General features: G+C 36.2%; 2 protein-coding genes across 2 annotated transcripts; both read right to left on the bottom strand.

Annotated features, from left to right (window-relative positions):
• Positions 1-2,909: 2,909 nt before the first annotated feature.
• LOC110762631 (uncharacterized) lies at positions 2,910-4,628 on the bottom strand. Its single transcript, XM_021965291.2, has one exon. It carries the CDS (start codon positions 4,350-4,352, stop codon positions 3,303-3,305), a length of 1,050 nt encoding a protein of 349 aa, XP_021820983.1. The 5' UTR covers positions 4,353-4,628; the 3' UTR covers positions 2,910-3,302.
• A 7,703-nt stretch (positions 4,629-12,331) lies between these two features.
• Positions 12,332-13,416, bottom strand: ESE3 (Integrase-type DNA-binding superfamily protein). Its single transcript, XM_021965194.2, has 2 exons — positions 13,194-13,416; positions 12,332-13,074 (listed from the first exon to the last, which is right to left on the bottom strand). Exons 1-2 carry the CDS (start codon positions 13,274-13,276, stop codon positions 12,570-12,572), a joined length of 588 nt encoding a protein of 195 aa, XP_021820886.1. The 5' UTR covers positions 13,277-13,416; the 3' UTR covers positions 12,332-12,569.
• Positions 13,417-16,463: the final 3,047 nt, after the last annotated feature.

Raw genomic sequence — 16,463 nt, 5'->3', positions numbered from 1 at the left:
CTCGACAAACTCTGCGCGTTGATTGAACTTTGGACCCCTACCTTTTACCTCTATGTCCCCTAAGTTACCATTCTTTGCATTTACACCAAGCTTATCAACGATTTACTCTGTCTTGGGGGGTGTTTTTACTCCGAGTCAGCAAAACGTACAGTTGAATTGAAAGTAAGAAAAGAACTCATTTAATGGTATATTGACTGAGCATACCTTCTTTTTTGGGCAGAAATATGGAATATTTTTGTTCATCACTTTAACTCAAGGTGTATCTTCATCATTATTCTCAATATTTGACATGTTGACATAACAATAATTACATAAATACAAAGTAAAGAGTTAACTATGGTTATACCAAGAGTTTTTGGTTTTAAAATTCTTGATCTGGGCTTTTTCTCTTGGTGTTTTGGGGCTAGAGAGAGAGAGAGAGAGAGAGAGAGATGCAGGTGGGTATGGTGGGGTGGGGTTTTTTGAGGTTACTTTTTTAATTTAATTTTGTTTATATTTTTATATTTTTGGTCACAATATTTGGAATTGGAACTAATTTTGTTACTTTACAAATTTAGTAACAATTTCATCATCATGTTCTTTTTGGTCATTATACATACTAAAAGTACTTTTAATATAAATTTACCAAACACTTTGACTCTTCACAGTACTTTTTCTAATAAAATTTACCAAATGCCTAACTGTTTTTTTTCACAGCACAACAGAAGCACTTAAAAAAAAAAACACACACACAGCAAAACCAAACTAGCCCTTAACACTTGCTTGTTTTGCTTTATCTTTAACTGAAATATTCATATGATATAAGGATTCTCCCGATATTATTATTCATGTGGTATAAAAATCCTCGGATATCATCATGCTTTTTAAAATCATATGTAATTCTCTTAATGAATAAAATATCGCTTTTTATTTTTTTATTTTTTAGTTTAAAAAGCAACTGATTAGGGCGTATGCAATGTAATGCAAGCCCTCTTTATGGAAAATAAATAAATACTTGTCCAGAAAGGCAGGAGGTGGGTGATAAAATATGGTATATAGAGGGAAGTGGATAACGGAGAGTGTCTCACAAGGTACAAAAACAGTCAACCTTAGCACCAATACCGCGGAAGCTTCTGAATACAAGTTGATGTTGAATTGAATGACCTTTTCTTTCTTTCCCAAAACAATAATACACATCCTAATTTGACCGTTTCAAACACAACCCCTTCGTTTGGGTTCCGCTGTTGTCTTCTCTTCTGGATTCTGGTACAGTGGTACCAACCAAATTGGATTTCTGTTTTCTTTAACATTTACCCCCCACTTTCAATCCACTTTCAATCCACTGTCACTTGTTTTTTCACTTAATTCATTCATCCAACAGTCGGTCAACAAACTTCCATGGTTCGCAATTCAGATGGTTTCTTACAACATCTACAATAGTTAAAATCAATGTAATTTTATTTCATGAAATTGAATTAAAACAGTAAAATTTCCCTCGCAATGATGTGATTTAGTTTATTGCAATAAATGCAATTGCAATAAAGGGTGCTATGTGATGAGCTCTCTATTGCAATTACAATAGACTAATCATGGAACCTACATGCCAACAACAAAATAAATAAATAAAATCCGCAATTAATGCATTATGTTGCTAAAAGCATTCTCAATAGTTGTTTAATAGTTCAATGCAATAGAAAAAATATATCAAATAAATAAATTTTTTCAAATACATTCAAAATTGGGCTCTTTTTAAAGATCTTTTTGAGTTATTAATTTTATTTTTTTATTTTTTATTTGAGTATGTAAAAAAACGTGTAAGTAGATATAACTATTCATCGGAAGCTATTGAATTGTACTATTGCAAGTAAAAATGTAGTTCAATTCAATAAAAGCCAAAAAAGATCAATTTATTGAACTATTGAACAACTATTGCAAATGCTCTTATGAATTTATGGAAATGTCTAAGAACCTATGTAGCACGGGCACTCCATCAGGCTGAAGTGTCAAACATGCGGACACGCCTCGGACACGGCTTGAACACGGGTCAACGGTCAAGACACATTTTGGACACGGTCAAGACACTTTTGGACACAATAAACTTAAGTCAAGACACATCATGGACTATTTTGAAAATTATAAAACAAAAATTGGGGTCAAACATAATTATTGAAAACTATGTGGACATATTTGAAATATTTTTAAAAAGTTGGCTAAAAATGTAAACAATATTTTTTAAACATATATATTTTTTTCTTTGTTTTTTCATAGAAGAGTTGATATTTTTAGTATTGATAGCAATTTGGTCGTGAGAGAAGTATCTTTTTGAGTGGGTAATTCATTCACTTTTTTTTTTTTTTTAAATTTATATTTTTTAATTATTTATTTATTTATGCAAACTCGATTCTTATTTTATTAAGTGGGAAATCGTTTTTATTATTTTGAAGATGATAGATCATATATGAAAAATGTGTGAAATTTGGTTTATAATGAATCATGAATATGTGCGAATAAATATGTGTATCATTATTTATTATGTTTAGGGAAAAATGAGTAATACTAAGTTATATCAAATGAGTATGAATTTGTTTTATGGTATTATGACATTGAAGTATTGAATACGAATTTCTAAATAAATATATATAAGTATATATTATTATAATTTTATTATTATTTATTATTATTTTAATTACCGTGTCCTAACCGTATTGTGTCCTAATTTTTTGAAATTTTCCGTGTTGCCGTGTCATATCCTCGTGTCCGTGCCACATAGCTAAGAACAACCAAAGATGCATAATTTTACACATCCAAGAAATAAATAAAAAAAAAAAAAAAAAAAAACCCAAGTTACGTGCAAGTCTGATGGCTAAATCCAAATGTTGTTATCTCTGCGCTTTTTGCTTCTTCTTTTTTCGTTAAAAAAAATTTAATCGGAACGAGAAAACAAGTATGTTCTTCTTCATAAATCACATTACACGAACAATTTACAGCATAAATAATTCCGTTTCCAAGTTGCCAGTAGAAAAAAAACAAAAAAATACCGAACACGGTTTTGTCTTTAACATATAGCTAGGCTAAGTAAGATTTGTTAGATCTAATCTCATATAAAGTATCTATGAATTTCATAGTTTCCTCCGTCCCTTGTAGATATAGATAGATAGTAAATGGATTTATTCGACTATGTTCAACAACAAATGGGTTAGTAAAAGTAACAAATTACTAGGCAATCTCACCAACAATTAATTATATAGAACCAACCAGCCTACTCAAATTGTAACTTTGAAGAATTTGAATTGAATTGCTTTGCTTTCCTTTCCTTTGAATTTTCACCTTTTCCAGGCATAAACCAGCAAAGAAAACCCAGTAGGACCGCCGCTGAGCTCACTTTCCTCCATGCTAGCCCACTCCATCACCGACGAACTCCCTCCAGAAGACCCTGCAGACGACATCGACACCGAAGAAGACGACAAGCTCTTCCCCATCTTCCTCCACTCGATCCCACTCATCCCAAAATTCCATGAATTTAAATGACCCAGCTGGCAATTATTGCTCTCTTTGTTGATTTCTTCGTCTTCTTCGAACCTGAACATGAACACGGCGTGCCCGTCGTCACTGTCGCTCTCGAACAGCCAATTGTACACGTCCCACGAGATCTGCAGCGGCGTCCCGTCCACTTCGATTCGCTCGTTGCCTCTGAATTTCCACTTCAAACGCTTTATCTGCAGAACCCTCTGGCCGTCGACGCTGAAACAGAGCCGGCTCAGGTCGTTGGACCCGCAGTCGATTTGGATCTCTCTCAGCTTCCCACCAAATCTCGCTTTCGTGGTGTAGATTTTCTTGGCGACCACATGCTCCCGTTTCAGAATTGGGATTTGGGGAGTCTGGGCTTTGTGGGCTCTGGTTTTGGCGTAGGCTTCTCTGGTCAAATCTCCGACTAGGAGGGTCATCTCGTCGTCGACGACGACGGCGATGTAGAACACGGATTGGGGTTCGGGTCCGGACCCGAACCGGGCCCTGGAGAGGTCCCAGAAGATGCGAGTGTTGGGGGAGAGCCTCTTGGAGCCATGCTTTTTCCAGAAGATGAAGGGTTTGATGTGGAGGTGGAAGGAAGGGGGCGAGGCGGAGGAGAGAGAAGGGGGGAGGGGAGAGTCAAAGGAGTGGTGGAGGAGGTTGAGGTGGAGAGAGCGGCCGAGGAAGGAGCGGGACCAGGTGAGGGAGAAGAGGGCGAGGTCGGTGTGGTAGAGGCACGTGGTGAGGTTGGGATGGCCGGAGATTGGCGGAGGAGGAGGTGGAGGCGGGGAGTGGCGGAGGTCGGTGGGTTTGGCGGAGGAGGGGCGGAAGCAAGAAGGGAAAGTGGAGGAGTTGTGGCGGGACATTGGGTTGTGGTGGTGGATTGGTAGATTGGATTTGATATGAAGTCTGATGTGTGGGTGTGAATGTGATGATTTAAGAGAATCTTGTTAAGGGTTTTGTTGCTTTTTGGAGGGACATACAAAAAAGAGAGATACCGAGAAAGAAAGAGGATTTGGGGTTTTATGGGGGTATTGGGAGGAGAGAGAGAGAGAGAGAGCCTGTCACAGACTTCACAGATGAAAAGGGAGGAGAAAGATAAAGGTGGAGGAGAGACTAAAGACCATGAAAATATTGGACTTTCAACGACAAATGTAATAAGATTCCGCTACGTGACATTGCCCTTTAAATATAAACAAAATTTCGGATGAAAAAAAAAAAATCTTTTTTAACTACTTTAACTACAAATTCCTTATTTGTTAAGCAAAAAATTATAAGATACAGGCAAAAGTCCCGATCCACAATCCACAATCATTAAATTTACTCTATAGATTCACCACTAAGTCTGTTATTATATCATCACATTCACCAAAATGGACGTTTACATGTAAATATGACATTTATATTTTCAAAAATGTATTATATTCTTGGTCGTATAAATTGGTTACCTATTATTAGTGCAAATTGAATATGACCAAACAAAATCTGTAATTATTATTATTATTGGTCATAAATCTGTAGACTGTAATAACGTAGGTGAGAGGGTAAAAGGAAAACCCGCGCGAGGAGGAAGAAAAAGCCAAGAAAGGAGCCTGCTGAAGCAACTCTCACGCTACAAGTACACACCTGCGCCATTTGTGGTGAACTCTGAAAATTCTTCCTCTATTATTAAATGAAAATTAAGTCTCAAACATTATGATCAAATTAGTACATAAAAAGTCAATCCAAGGCATGGAATATTTGAACAACTTACCCATTTTGAATGCAAATTTGGAAATGGCCAAACTCTCTCTCTCTCTCTCTCTTCAAAGCGTGTGAAGAACTTGAACCACTTGTTTAACGTATGTGATTCTATTCGAATTTTCCAGCCAAGTTTCCTGTCCTGTACTGTGCTAGCTAGGAGCTTTTCACAGGGGGGGGTAACTCCCTTTCATAATATATGATTCTATTTCTTTCATGCAAGTGCCTGCCCATCACTTTATTTTCCCATTCTTTTTTGGCTTTTTTTAATTATTTACTATTTCATCATGGAATACTACTACTAGCTAGCTAGCAACTACTATTTACCATCTATTTCAAATTTAACAACAGATGGATTTTCTAAGGACAAAAACCCATAAAACGCCAAATTCCAATTATGGCTGTTCTATTTATCAACATTTGGGAGCTACACTCGACGTCTTGTGTTCGATTTCTCCCTCCTCTCTATCGCTTGTATCACGGACTTTTTTCGTTTCATTTCAATTTTCCCGACCTTTTATTGAAAATATATATCTGGTTGCCCTACCATAATTAAGAACTGGTGGTGTGAAGACACAGTCCTTTGTAAACCTTGGGGGACATACAGAAGCTGACATGACATCAGTCATCAGATAGCCAAACCCAAGTTCCTATTTTCATATTAGAAACATGGCATGTGTTATTTAATCAAGAAAACCATAACTCCAAGTGGCAAAGGAAGTCACTGTAGCCACACTATCCTGGCCCTCCATCTGCACACAGCTTGACAATTTGCACCATGCGTAATATCATATGCCATTTATGGCATAACAAATTGTACCGAATAGGGATAATATTGTTTTGTTATTCCCAACCAATTAAAGAATGCTATATAGAAAAGTTATCACGTATGACATACTATGATTGGCCGATAATAGCAAAATAGTGTTATTCACATTTAAGTTTTAAGTCTAATATTTTTTTTCATGAATAACTTTTCTTCATTTAATCTTTTTAAATAACTTCGTAATTTAATTTTATGAACAATTTTACTTAAAAATAATTGAAATTCCATAAAAATAATTTCATTTGAGAAATAGGTGGGTATTTATAGAGTTTGGAGTGAGTTTTGAGATTGGATATGATTTAGATTAATTTAAGATATTATTTTAATCGTTAGATTTAAATTTCAGTCGTTGAAATATATATATTTTTTTTTCAATTAAACTAGTTTGGATTTAATATGGATCGGGTTATTGTTGGAATATAAAAATAAAGTATTGCGACACGAGCGCACGACACCTTATGCAGCACCAGCAACTCAACACATGGCGCTCTATTGATTCCTCCTTGCACATGTACTGCGTCAACCTTCAATGGGCTCCATCAAGTTTGAATTTTCCTAAATTTTAGCCCCTTACGTTTTTTTTAAGTTTGGGAGAGAAATTGAGTTAAAATTTAGGATATTTTGAGTCTGGTGTGATGGGTTGAAGATGGTCTTATTTAAGTGCTCTCCCTCTCTCTTTGTGATAAAACCTAACAGACAGCCGTGACCCAATTATTTTTCTTTTGCCATCAACAATCAGCCACACAATTGGGCAAGCATTTCTGCTGGGCATTGTCATGCTTTATTTTGTCCCCTTGCCAAGGAGAGGCTTTGGTTCTGCTTTAAACTTGCCAGCTGGTACTTTAGGTACTCGACCGCTCCTTTAAGTTGTACTTTTTCTTTAGAGTTTAGACCCCTAATTTAATGCGATTGTGAGATTTTTCTAATGGGTCTTGTGAAGTTTCCAGGAAATTGAGGCATATGGGAAGTTGGGTTGTTACTTATTTCAGCACTGCCCTACACTGCCTAGTTACAAGTAGATGAGGAAAATAATACGATGCGTTTTGGAATTTGATCATACCAAATTACCAATTTTTTATTATAATTTTTATAGACAAACAATAATTTAAATTTCTCTAAATTTATGTAATTAACGGGAAATGAGATTCAAACTTGAGTGCCAAAGAACGAGCTCATTATTCTGACCAACTAACTTAATCTATATATGCTCAAATTACCAATGTTGTTGGGTTATAATCGATTCACATATAAGTTATAACTGGCCTCTAAAATGAAACTTGGGAAAAGGTTGCATCTCCATTGACTATATTGGATTTAATTTGAAGTCTTCATACGGTAGAAGACAACTAGTGAAAATAAATAATGCTAACAAAGAAAAGTAGTTAATTAACTTTATTTATTTTTATAGTTATTTTGTTTTATGGGAGGTTAAATTATGTGTGGGTCAAAAAACAGAGGAGCCCCACCATGTGCAGATATTCCTCAAGCTTTAAGCATACACTATACAACAGCGTCAGTCAGCACCTAATTGTGTTCTCTCTCTCTTCTGGGTATCTGACCGACCACGTTTGCCACCCAACGAAACCCTAAATCCTCCTTAAATTAAGAAGCCAATCCCACCACAACAGATCCAACATTTCTTCAACACCCCAAAAACCCACCCCATTTTTTTAAGGGCCTATCAGAGCTACACTTTCCCTTGTAAAATACGCTTTTTTTATATTTTATATTTTATATTTTATATTTGGTTTTCTATGAATATATATTGTCAATGTTAGGTTCCAGTTTGGGTGGCCCCGAGTTGAATGAAGTCACAATTGCAATCAATAAGTTTAGCCGCTTGGTGGTTGCGACTGGATTCGACTATTTCAATTAAAATGGACAAGTGTAATGGCATTTATTTGGTGTTATGGAACCGATCTTATTAAATTGGACAATAATTCAACATATTGCGTCTTACAAGTTCCAATCATAAGGATTGGTTTATACTCAACTAAAATTTAATCCAAATCGGGCCACCCAATGAAACCAATACAAATATTAGCCACACGATCATTTCATTAAACTTAAGTGAAGTTACTATTTAGATGAATTATGTGGCTAATATAGAGGTTCGCATCTATGATTTATATATTGCACCCTCACTATAGAACGACTCTACAAAATTGAGTCTATTGGGCCTCCCAACATCTCTTAACTCACTGTTAAAAGTTAAGCTCGGCCTAGGTTTGCTGGTTAACCCATTTTGGCCCAACTTATGTAGGCTGAAAAGATTGTTAACCAAACTAAAGGCCCGACTTTCCCTGTGACACAAAATAAGAAGCAAATAAAATTGAAAAAAAAGTCAACCCAAAGGTTGCAAGCGTCGGAGTTTAATTGGCCCAACACATAGGATCTAATTCTTTATCATTTCCTCCTACATCATGTGTCCTCTTGTAGCAGGCAATTACTTTGCAAGAACTTCTAAAAAGCCTACCAAATCGGAGATATCCAATAAGTTGGTGCCACGTGTTGGGACTGTTTTGTGTTTTGTATGGAAGAAAACATGTTCAATATGTAAAGCATGCCCAGTTGCTCAATAATGCATGTTCCAGAAACACCTTTGTGCATGGACAATCGACAATAGAGGAAAATATTTACAAACCCATTTATTTAGACATAAAAATTATCATACACATGCCATTATCAAATGGAATATATATACAGAAATTCTCTCATACGAACGTTTTGCTATCGCGTGTAGATAAAGCCTAAGTCACGGTCCTGCTCTGTTTAGTATTTTCTTCCAGAGTTTTCTTCAGATATAAAAAACTGAAAAACATTTCTATCAAGCACTGTAACCCTTGGCATCTGATGGATCCAGGTTCAGCCCCCTTGTGCTTAAGCACTCTGATTTTGTCAAAGCCGCTAGATAATGTCCCAATCTGATGAAACCTGGGCTGGCCCATTGCCTAGTAAGCAGAAAATTATGTGACTAGATGACAAAAATATAATTAAGAGAGATAATTAAGAGGCTGAGGGCAGAGATTTCCATGACTTAATATTTTGTCTCTTTAGATTAGTTTAAGGAGAAAATGTGATTAGGACCCATGTGGAAATGTCAACAACTTATGCAGCATGCAATTCAGCACATGCCCATCCATGTGAATGCATGGGAAGAATGGAAAAAAAATGAAGAATGAGACACCAGTGTATATACCTAATGTCATAAAAATGATGAAATATTGATCAGTTTGTGTCTATAGGTGCTACCAGGCTACCAACAGAAATATATACCAGTTTTCTTGAAGTAATTAACAAAGGGTTCAAAGTATTTTGGCTTTGCAGGGAGAGTAGGTCACCCACCCACCACCAGCCTTTTCTATCAGACTTTCTCACTCACTTAACAAAGCAATTTGCCTTTTGGATTTTTGCATGCTTCACTTGATCCAAGGCACCTAAATAAATCCCATTAGAAAGAAATTAGAATTATGAAATGCAATTGTGTTGTTGGGTTATGAAAAGATTGAATACCAATATGATTGTCTCTTGTTTCACATGAGATTCTATACATCATGATTGGATACACCATCATTATTTTGACTGCTTTTTCTTCCGAGCAAGATCTCTCCTTTGACTCTTGGAGGCCTTTCTCTCTCTCTCTCTCTCTCTCTCTCTCTCTCTCACTTTTTTTCACTGCACACTTTGTGTCAGGTGTGCAATTCAAGGGAAGGCCTCTGTTCTCTAAAAATGCAAGCTTCATCATTGAGGTTATGGGAATTTACGTACGCTACATGTTTTATCAAAAGCCTTAATTGGTTAAATTTGATTGAAGAAAGAACAGAAAAAACACTGCTTAAATCCAAAGTTTTCAACTTTTTTTCATGGCAAAGTGCTCTGTAATTTGCAAAAGAGGTAACAAAAGGGATGAAAAGTTTAGAGCCAAAATGCTTTCATTTCAGTATCTAATCAGGCTATCAGATCAATCTTCAGTGAAAGCAGTAGTACTTGTTGTGTAACTGGGATTTTTCCTAGAAAACAAATGAGCAGTTTTTTTGCAACTGGTAATTTTGCAACATACTTGTTCAGGTGGAATTTCATGCGTCCCCAGGTCTCAATTTTCAAACTATTGATGATGGTGAACTCACTAACTTGCCATTATTTAAGCACTTTTCTGGATCAAAAGGCAAAACAATATAATGAGACTAAACCAACTTTAATTTTTTATGGTTGTGGGGAGCAAAATCAATTCCCAAACAGGTGAACAATCATGAAGTTTCACTGATAGAGATGGGACACCAGAAACACAAAAGCCAGCAACACATGTATTTTACAAAATTAATTTTATAAAAAGGTAATTCCATTCCATTCCATTGATGCTAAACATGCCTTGTAATTTTGTTTATCCAAATAAGGTTAAAACAGAGCACTTAACCACGTGAAATAAAAGTCCTTGCACATCCCAAAAAACTAAGGAAAAAGAAAACCAGGGTTGAAATTCTGGATGAAACTGACATGAAAAAGATTGGATAAAGAATATTCCTCCTCTTCATATCGCTCTCAACTAGCTAGTAGCTAGCTAGACAACAATCTACAAAAGGAAATTTGAAACAAACAGCAGCAACGAATCTAAAGGTAGATATAGCAAAGAAAAATCAAACGTTACTGCACTCTAATTACTTTGGTCTCATAATCAGAACATCATGGTAAAACATCACATTAAGCGTGATAGCAACTGTTTTAATGGTTTTAATAATCTGATTAGTAATGTCAGGCTTTTTTTATATATCTCACACGCCCGCCCAGTAGAGAGCTATATACGCTCAGAGCTGCGGCTTGCATAGAGCCGGTCTCCCATAAGCGTAAGATCCTATCGTCTATAGACATGACTCCACTTTCGATGAAATAATATAGGGACAAACGTGCTCTTAGGGTAGGGTTAAAACTACTGAGATAGCCTGATCGTTATGACTAAACTGCTTCCTTGTAATTAACAATTAAACTTTTTGTTGAAAATAAGCTCCTTCCAATTTCAACTAATTTGAAACCAATGCTGGAAAAACTTTATATATTATGCTTCTAGCAAGCTATGAGAAAGTGAGACACAGAGAGAGAGAGAGAAACATGGACCTTTGAATGAATAAAAAAGCCTCCTCGTAAGTCACAAGTCATAAGTTTTTTTTTTAATTTTTTGTTTGTTGCTAAGGCTTATAAGTCATGAGTTGAAAACTCAAATAAACCCAGAAACCCTTTTGGTCCCAAGAATTCCAGAAAGCAGGTTTCATTTTTTCATTTTTCTTTGCTTGCTCAGCCAATAATACATGGACACATCATTCTCTAGAGCACATTTGCACCTAAGAATAAGATGATACGAATTGAAATGTAATTACCATTTTTAGGTACCATGTTGAAACTGATGGCAGTTGTCTTTTGCTTCTTATTATGGAAACAATTACACAATATCGGAATTCTATGTTTTTTCACTATAATTTTTTGTTTTGTTTTCCTCTTCAACTACATAAAGAAGCCATAAACCCATGTGCTGTCGGAAGGCCTAATTTGTATACAAAGTTACTTTTTGCAGGATCATCTTTTCTGATGAGGTTACAGTACACCGTGTGCGTGCGCGCACTAGCAAAACAATGACCAGTTTTATTTGTTTATATTTTCTGGAAAGTTATGAGGTACGGATTTTAGGTTATCTTTCATTTTACTGAGGGTTGGGTATTTTGGTACTTTGAATAGGACAGCAAGAAAGAAATGGTGCCAAGCAGGAAAAAAGAGACAGTGAGAGTGATATTTTGTATCTCAGACCAAAATGCAGGTGCATTAAACAAAAGTTCATTGACTAACCACTGAAATTTTGGCCTCCAAAGAATAGTACTGCCCTTCTTCCCAACTTCCATTTGAAATTTGTGACGGGATTTAATGGTGTTTGGTTTCAACCGAAGCAAGTAAACAATATGGTTGCACTTGCAGGGCATTCTCCTGATAATATATTTTACTTTTATTTTATAATAAAAAAGCGATAGAATTTGATGAGATTAATAAGAACAAAGAATACAAAGGACACATACAGTAAAGTAAAGAGAGTCATCCCAATAACAATACGACAGACATGGATAATATTTAATTGTACCGCATCCAATTTTATATTGCTTTGGGCAAGGTGAAGGCTGTGTAGTTAAGTTTGTGAATTTTCCATGTACCTCCAACAAAATGAATGGCTAACAAACAACCCCAACTCTGTAACTTTCAGAAAATCCTAAATCACTTGCGCTTATTGCGGAGAAGATGAACTGGAAACAAAGCCATAAATTAAGCATAGAATTGATAATATCGTACATAATAATATTGTACACATAGCATCATCAAATGGGTTACTCAGTCCTAATTGGGTCTAGGAAGGAAGGTTGAGAAAATTGGGTTAAATCTGCTGAATGAGTTGCATTGGCAGAGAAATAAATATGAGCTAATGATCTCATCTGGTGGAATGATCATGTGGTTTACATTAATTGGATTAGAGTAGGAGTAGTTTTTAGAGGGCTTGTGGTGCCACAGCAGAGCATAGCTCAATGGACCCATAATGAAGCAACTCCTCAATCATCTGCTCAATGTGATCATCTTCAAGAGGCTTGAACTGTTGCTGGCTGCTTTCTACTTTAACTTTACTGAAAACCCAATTCATCGTCTCTTCTGGTTCTTCTTGTTCATGATGAGTTTCTGGTTTTTTCTCTGGAAAGTTCATGCCCAGTTCAATGGCCTTCTCAGCATTGTCATTTTTTGTGTCAACGAAACAAGGTTGTGGTTTTTTAGGCTCCTGTAGGGATGTTTTGGTCATTTGGAGGGAAGCCATGTAGCATCTATGCAGTTTTGCTGTCAAAGTTGCTGACAGAAGCTTTGAGGCTGAGGACTGAGATGCATTTGGGTTATAAGGGAAATTGGTCCTTGCCCTTGGTCCGCACATAAGCCTTGCCGCTTCATCATAAGCTCTGGCTGCGTCTTCAGCCGTTTCAAATGTTCCTAGCCAAATTCTAGTCTTTCTGCAAACACACACACACCAACAAAAAAACGTTTCTTTCAGTTTCCATGTTAAAATGCAGAAACGTGTATGTATGAACAATTATTAAACGTTTTTGAAGCAAAGTTTGGGTGGACTTACAATAAAGGGTGGCGGATTTCAGAGACCCAAGAGCCCCAATGCCTTTGTCGTACACCTCGAAACCGCTGTTGCGGTCTTGCCATTGTTGTGCAAAAGAAACGTTTCTTTTAGAAAGCGTTTGTGAAAATGCCTGTGGGTGGGTTGGGGTGCAATGAAAGCTTTGAGAGAGGAATGAATGCTTATGCCAGTGGGAAGGTGGGGGGAGGAGAGATTGGTTTTTGTAGTTGGGTTTTGCTGACAGATATAAAGACAATTTTGGAGGCTCTCTTTTTTCTAACCCTCCCTCCTGGCAACAGATTAAGAACTTGGGTCCCACAAGAGTTTTGGCTCCTTTTTGAGTCTTCTTCACTCTATTTTTCCTGTATCTTATTAGTTACCAGTTGGCTTGCAACTGATGATTATTGAATAAATATGTCAAGTGCAATTTCAAACTGGACCAAACTCAATTCACATGACCATGCTAATAATTTTTGTCTCAAAGAAAACATTATAAACTTTAGATTTATAATTCAGTTGCTTTTTGGGCCTTCTATTCTTCAAGAAAATCTAAGGTCACAGTCCCACAGATTCTTCATGTGACTGAGTATGCTCTAAGCACAGGAGATGACAAACACTGATCATATATTTTACATTTATTTATCGCAATAATTACAGAGTATTATAAGAACTGGGAACCCTTATTTATTTATAATTGTTATGAACATATATAATATTCATTATTGTAATTATAATTTTTTTTTTAAGGAATCTTGGAATTTCAGTTTCATGTATTGCTAACATGCTCTGTTCTGAGCACTGATTGCTTCAACGCAATGATCAAAACAGAGGTTGCATGCTCTGTTCTGGATGGGTAAACAATTAAACAGTTAAATAACCATCGATTGGCACCAAAATGATTGGGTCAATCCTAATAATTACCCGAGCTAATTATTAATTAACAATCCTAATCACATAAACCAAATATTCTTCACTATTTTAAGAATCAATTTACACTAATTAGAGAAATACCAACTTGATAGTTGTCATATTGATTGTACGGCTCTGTATCTTCATTGAAAAAAATAAAATATGGATTAAAAACTAGGGTGATGATGCATGCAAACACAAGGTAGAAACAAATAGAATCAATGGATCAATCTGCAAAATAAATATATGGTGGGGGTGACTGGTGAGGTCATGGTTCATGCCACTTGGGTTTTTGGCGTTGGGTGCCAAAATCGGATACATTGGCATATGGTTTAAAGCAAGAGCAGACAACCAACCAATGTCTGTTTTTGAATTGCCGTGCCCAGTTTCTAAAACCTGGACCTTCCATGCTGAGATGCAGGGCAAGCTTGTGAGTTGATGACATGAGCTGCCAACTGCTCTTGCAGGTTTTCTGCAAAATATCCAATGGCTTGCACAAGATTAGTGTAAGATTAGTTTAACTTGTTTTGGTTTTTGTCTTTTTTTGCACGCGTTTATATGATCTTGTGCATGTGATGCGTATTTTTCCCATATCTTTCTCATGCTGCAGCTATTTAGGACTTTGTGTTTCCTTATTTGGAGGCATCAACAGTGAGCATGCCAATAGAAACCACTTGTTTAACTTGCAGATTACAAGTTTGCGTCCTCCAATTTACAATGTTGGAGTCTAGATTGTGTGCGTGTTGACACGTGGATTGTTTAAACGGCAGATTTCGATGTTAGGGAGACCACATTTTGATGCTATCTAATGTTACCGTTAAGCGTACAAAGACTCTTTACGACATGAAAATAGTATGTAATAACGAGAATGAATAAGGCCTAAAGAAAAAGTGCTGCCTAACAAAAAGGAAATAAAAAAACAGGTCATATCAGTAGGATGAATTCACTGGCAAATACATAGGCTTTTGAAGATTTTCTCACCATGTACCAATTCTACTGCCCTAACGATTTTCGTCGAGCTTGTGTTGAAAAGAAGAAAGATGAGACGACATATTCTTTATGAAAAGGTCGAAGAAACTGCAGAAAGAGCAAGACAAAAAAGACAAAAGAACAAACAGCATGTAAGCATGTATCTCCCATAATCAAAAGATTAAAATCTTTGTCACAATCCTGGTTTACAGCTAACCTCCCCTTTAGACTGAAATCGACATTTTAATACGCGGGAGTTTGCGGGGCCCAGTTATAAAAGCGCGTAATGTGGGGCCCAAAGATACATATCATGAACATGGGTGATGAGAGCAAAGTTGAAGATGAAGCAGAAGCTTGGGGGGGATGGATTGGATTTGTTTGTCGTGAAACAAACTGAAAACCTCCCACGGTTTTTAAGCCCCATGACTCGGTCCAGTCCATCTCAATTGTCAATTTTGGACAAACACTCTCCAAGTCACATGCAAAAAACAATCCAATATTTGATCCATTGAACAATTATAATAAAAGGTTAAGAAACAACAAAAATCATTCAGAAAAATCATGTGTGTGTTGGGTGTTGGCCACAGAAACATTGAATTTAATTTCTCAATCAATCCCAAACATTATATGCGTCATCTCTTTTCATATGTTACTATCGGAATGACAGGTAATGCAACGAAATTTGATATGACAATATTTTAATTGAATGATCCAAAAATGAACACATTTGTCAAATACGAATGTTAAAAGTCGAGGTGAGTCTAATACTTTCAAATTTTGTAAATTTTGACGCGGTTACGTATTAGGAAGAAAAGAATCGGTGAAGTAAATTAAGGTCATGCATTATATTTTTTAAATCAAAAAATTAAGATGGATGTTGATAGGTAGAAATTTGTGTCGTCCAGCTTCAAGTTATGCCCGCAGTACATGGGATTTGTCACTCTACTATCATTTGCATGCCATGAAAAGGGTCATATATGTCTATGACCATGACCATGTTTATGTTCATGTGGATAACTAAACTCTATAACAAATACACCCACAATTAAAAATAGTAAAAAGGGGGATTCGAGATAAAGGCTAGTAGAGGACTAGCTAGGCAGTGTAATTTTGAATTTACCCCAACCCAATAAAAGGGTAAAACAAGAGCAGTTGCTAGATACAGTTGAAAATTTTGTGCAGATGGGATAAACTAGAATTAGAAGGTATCTATAGACTTATTAAACTTGACTTGATATATATTGGTGTATTGGCCCACACAAGTTAGTCAAAGCTCAAGCACATGCTGCTGCACTGTGTGAATTGCGTAGAAGGGAAATCAAGGCATGTGGGTCAATAGCTTCGATACATATTCAATCAAATTTACAAATTTTGTTGAAGAGTATGAGTCCCACG

The sequence above is a fragment of the Prunus avium genome, chromosome 1 (assembly GCF_965620075.1).
Source record: "Prunus avium chromosome 1, drPruAviu1.hap1.1, whole genome shotgun sequence".
Taxonomy (NCBI): Eukaryota; Viridiplantae; Streptophyta; class Magnoliopsida; order Rosales; family Rosaceae; genus Prunus; species Prunus avium.
This window is presented reverse-complemented; position numbering and strand designations above follow the sequence as displayed.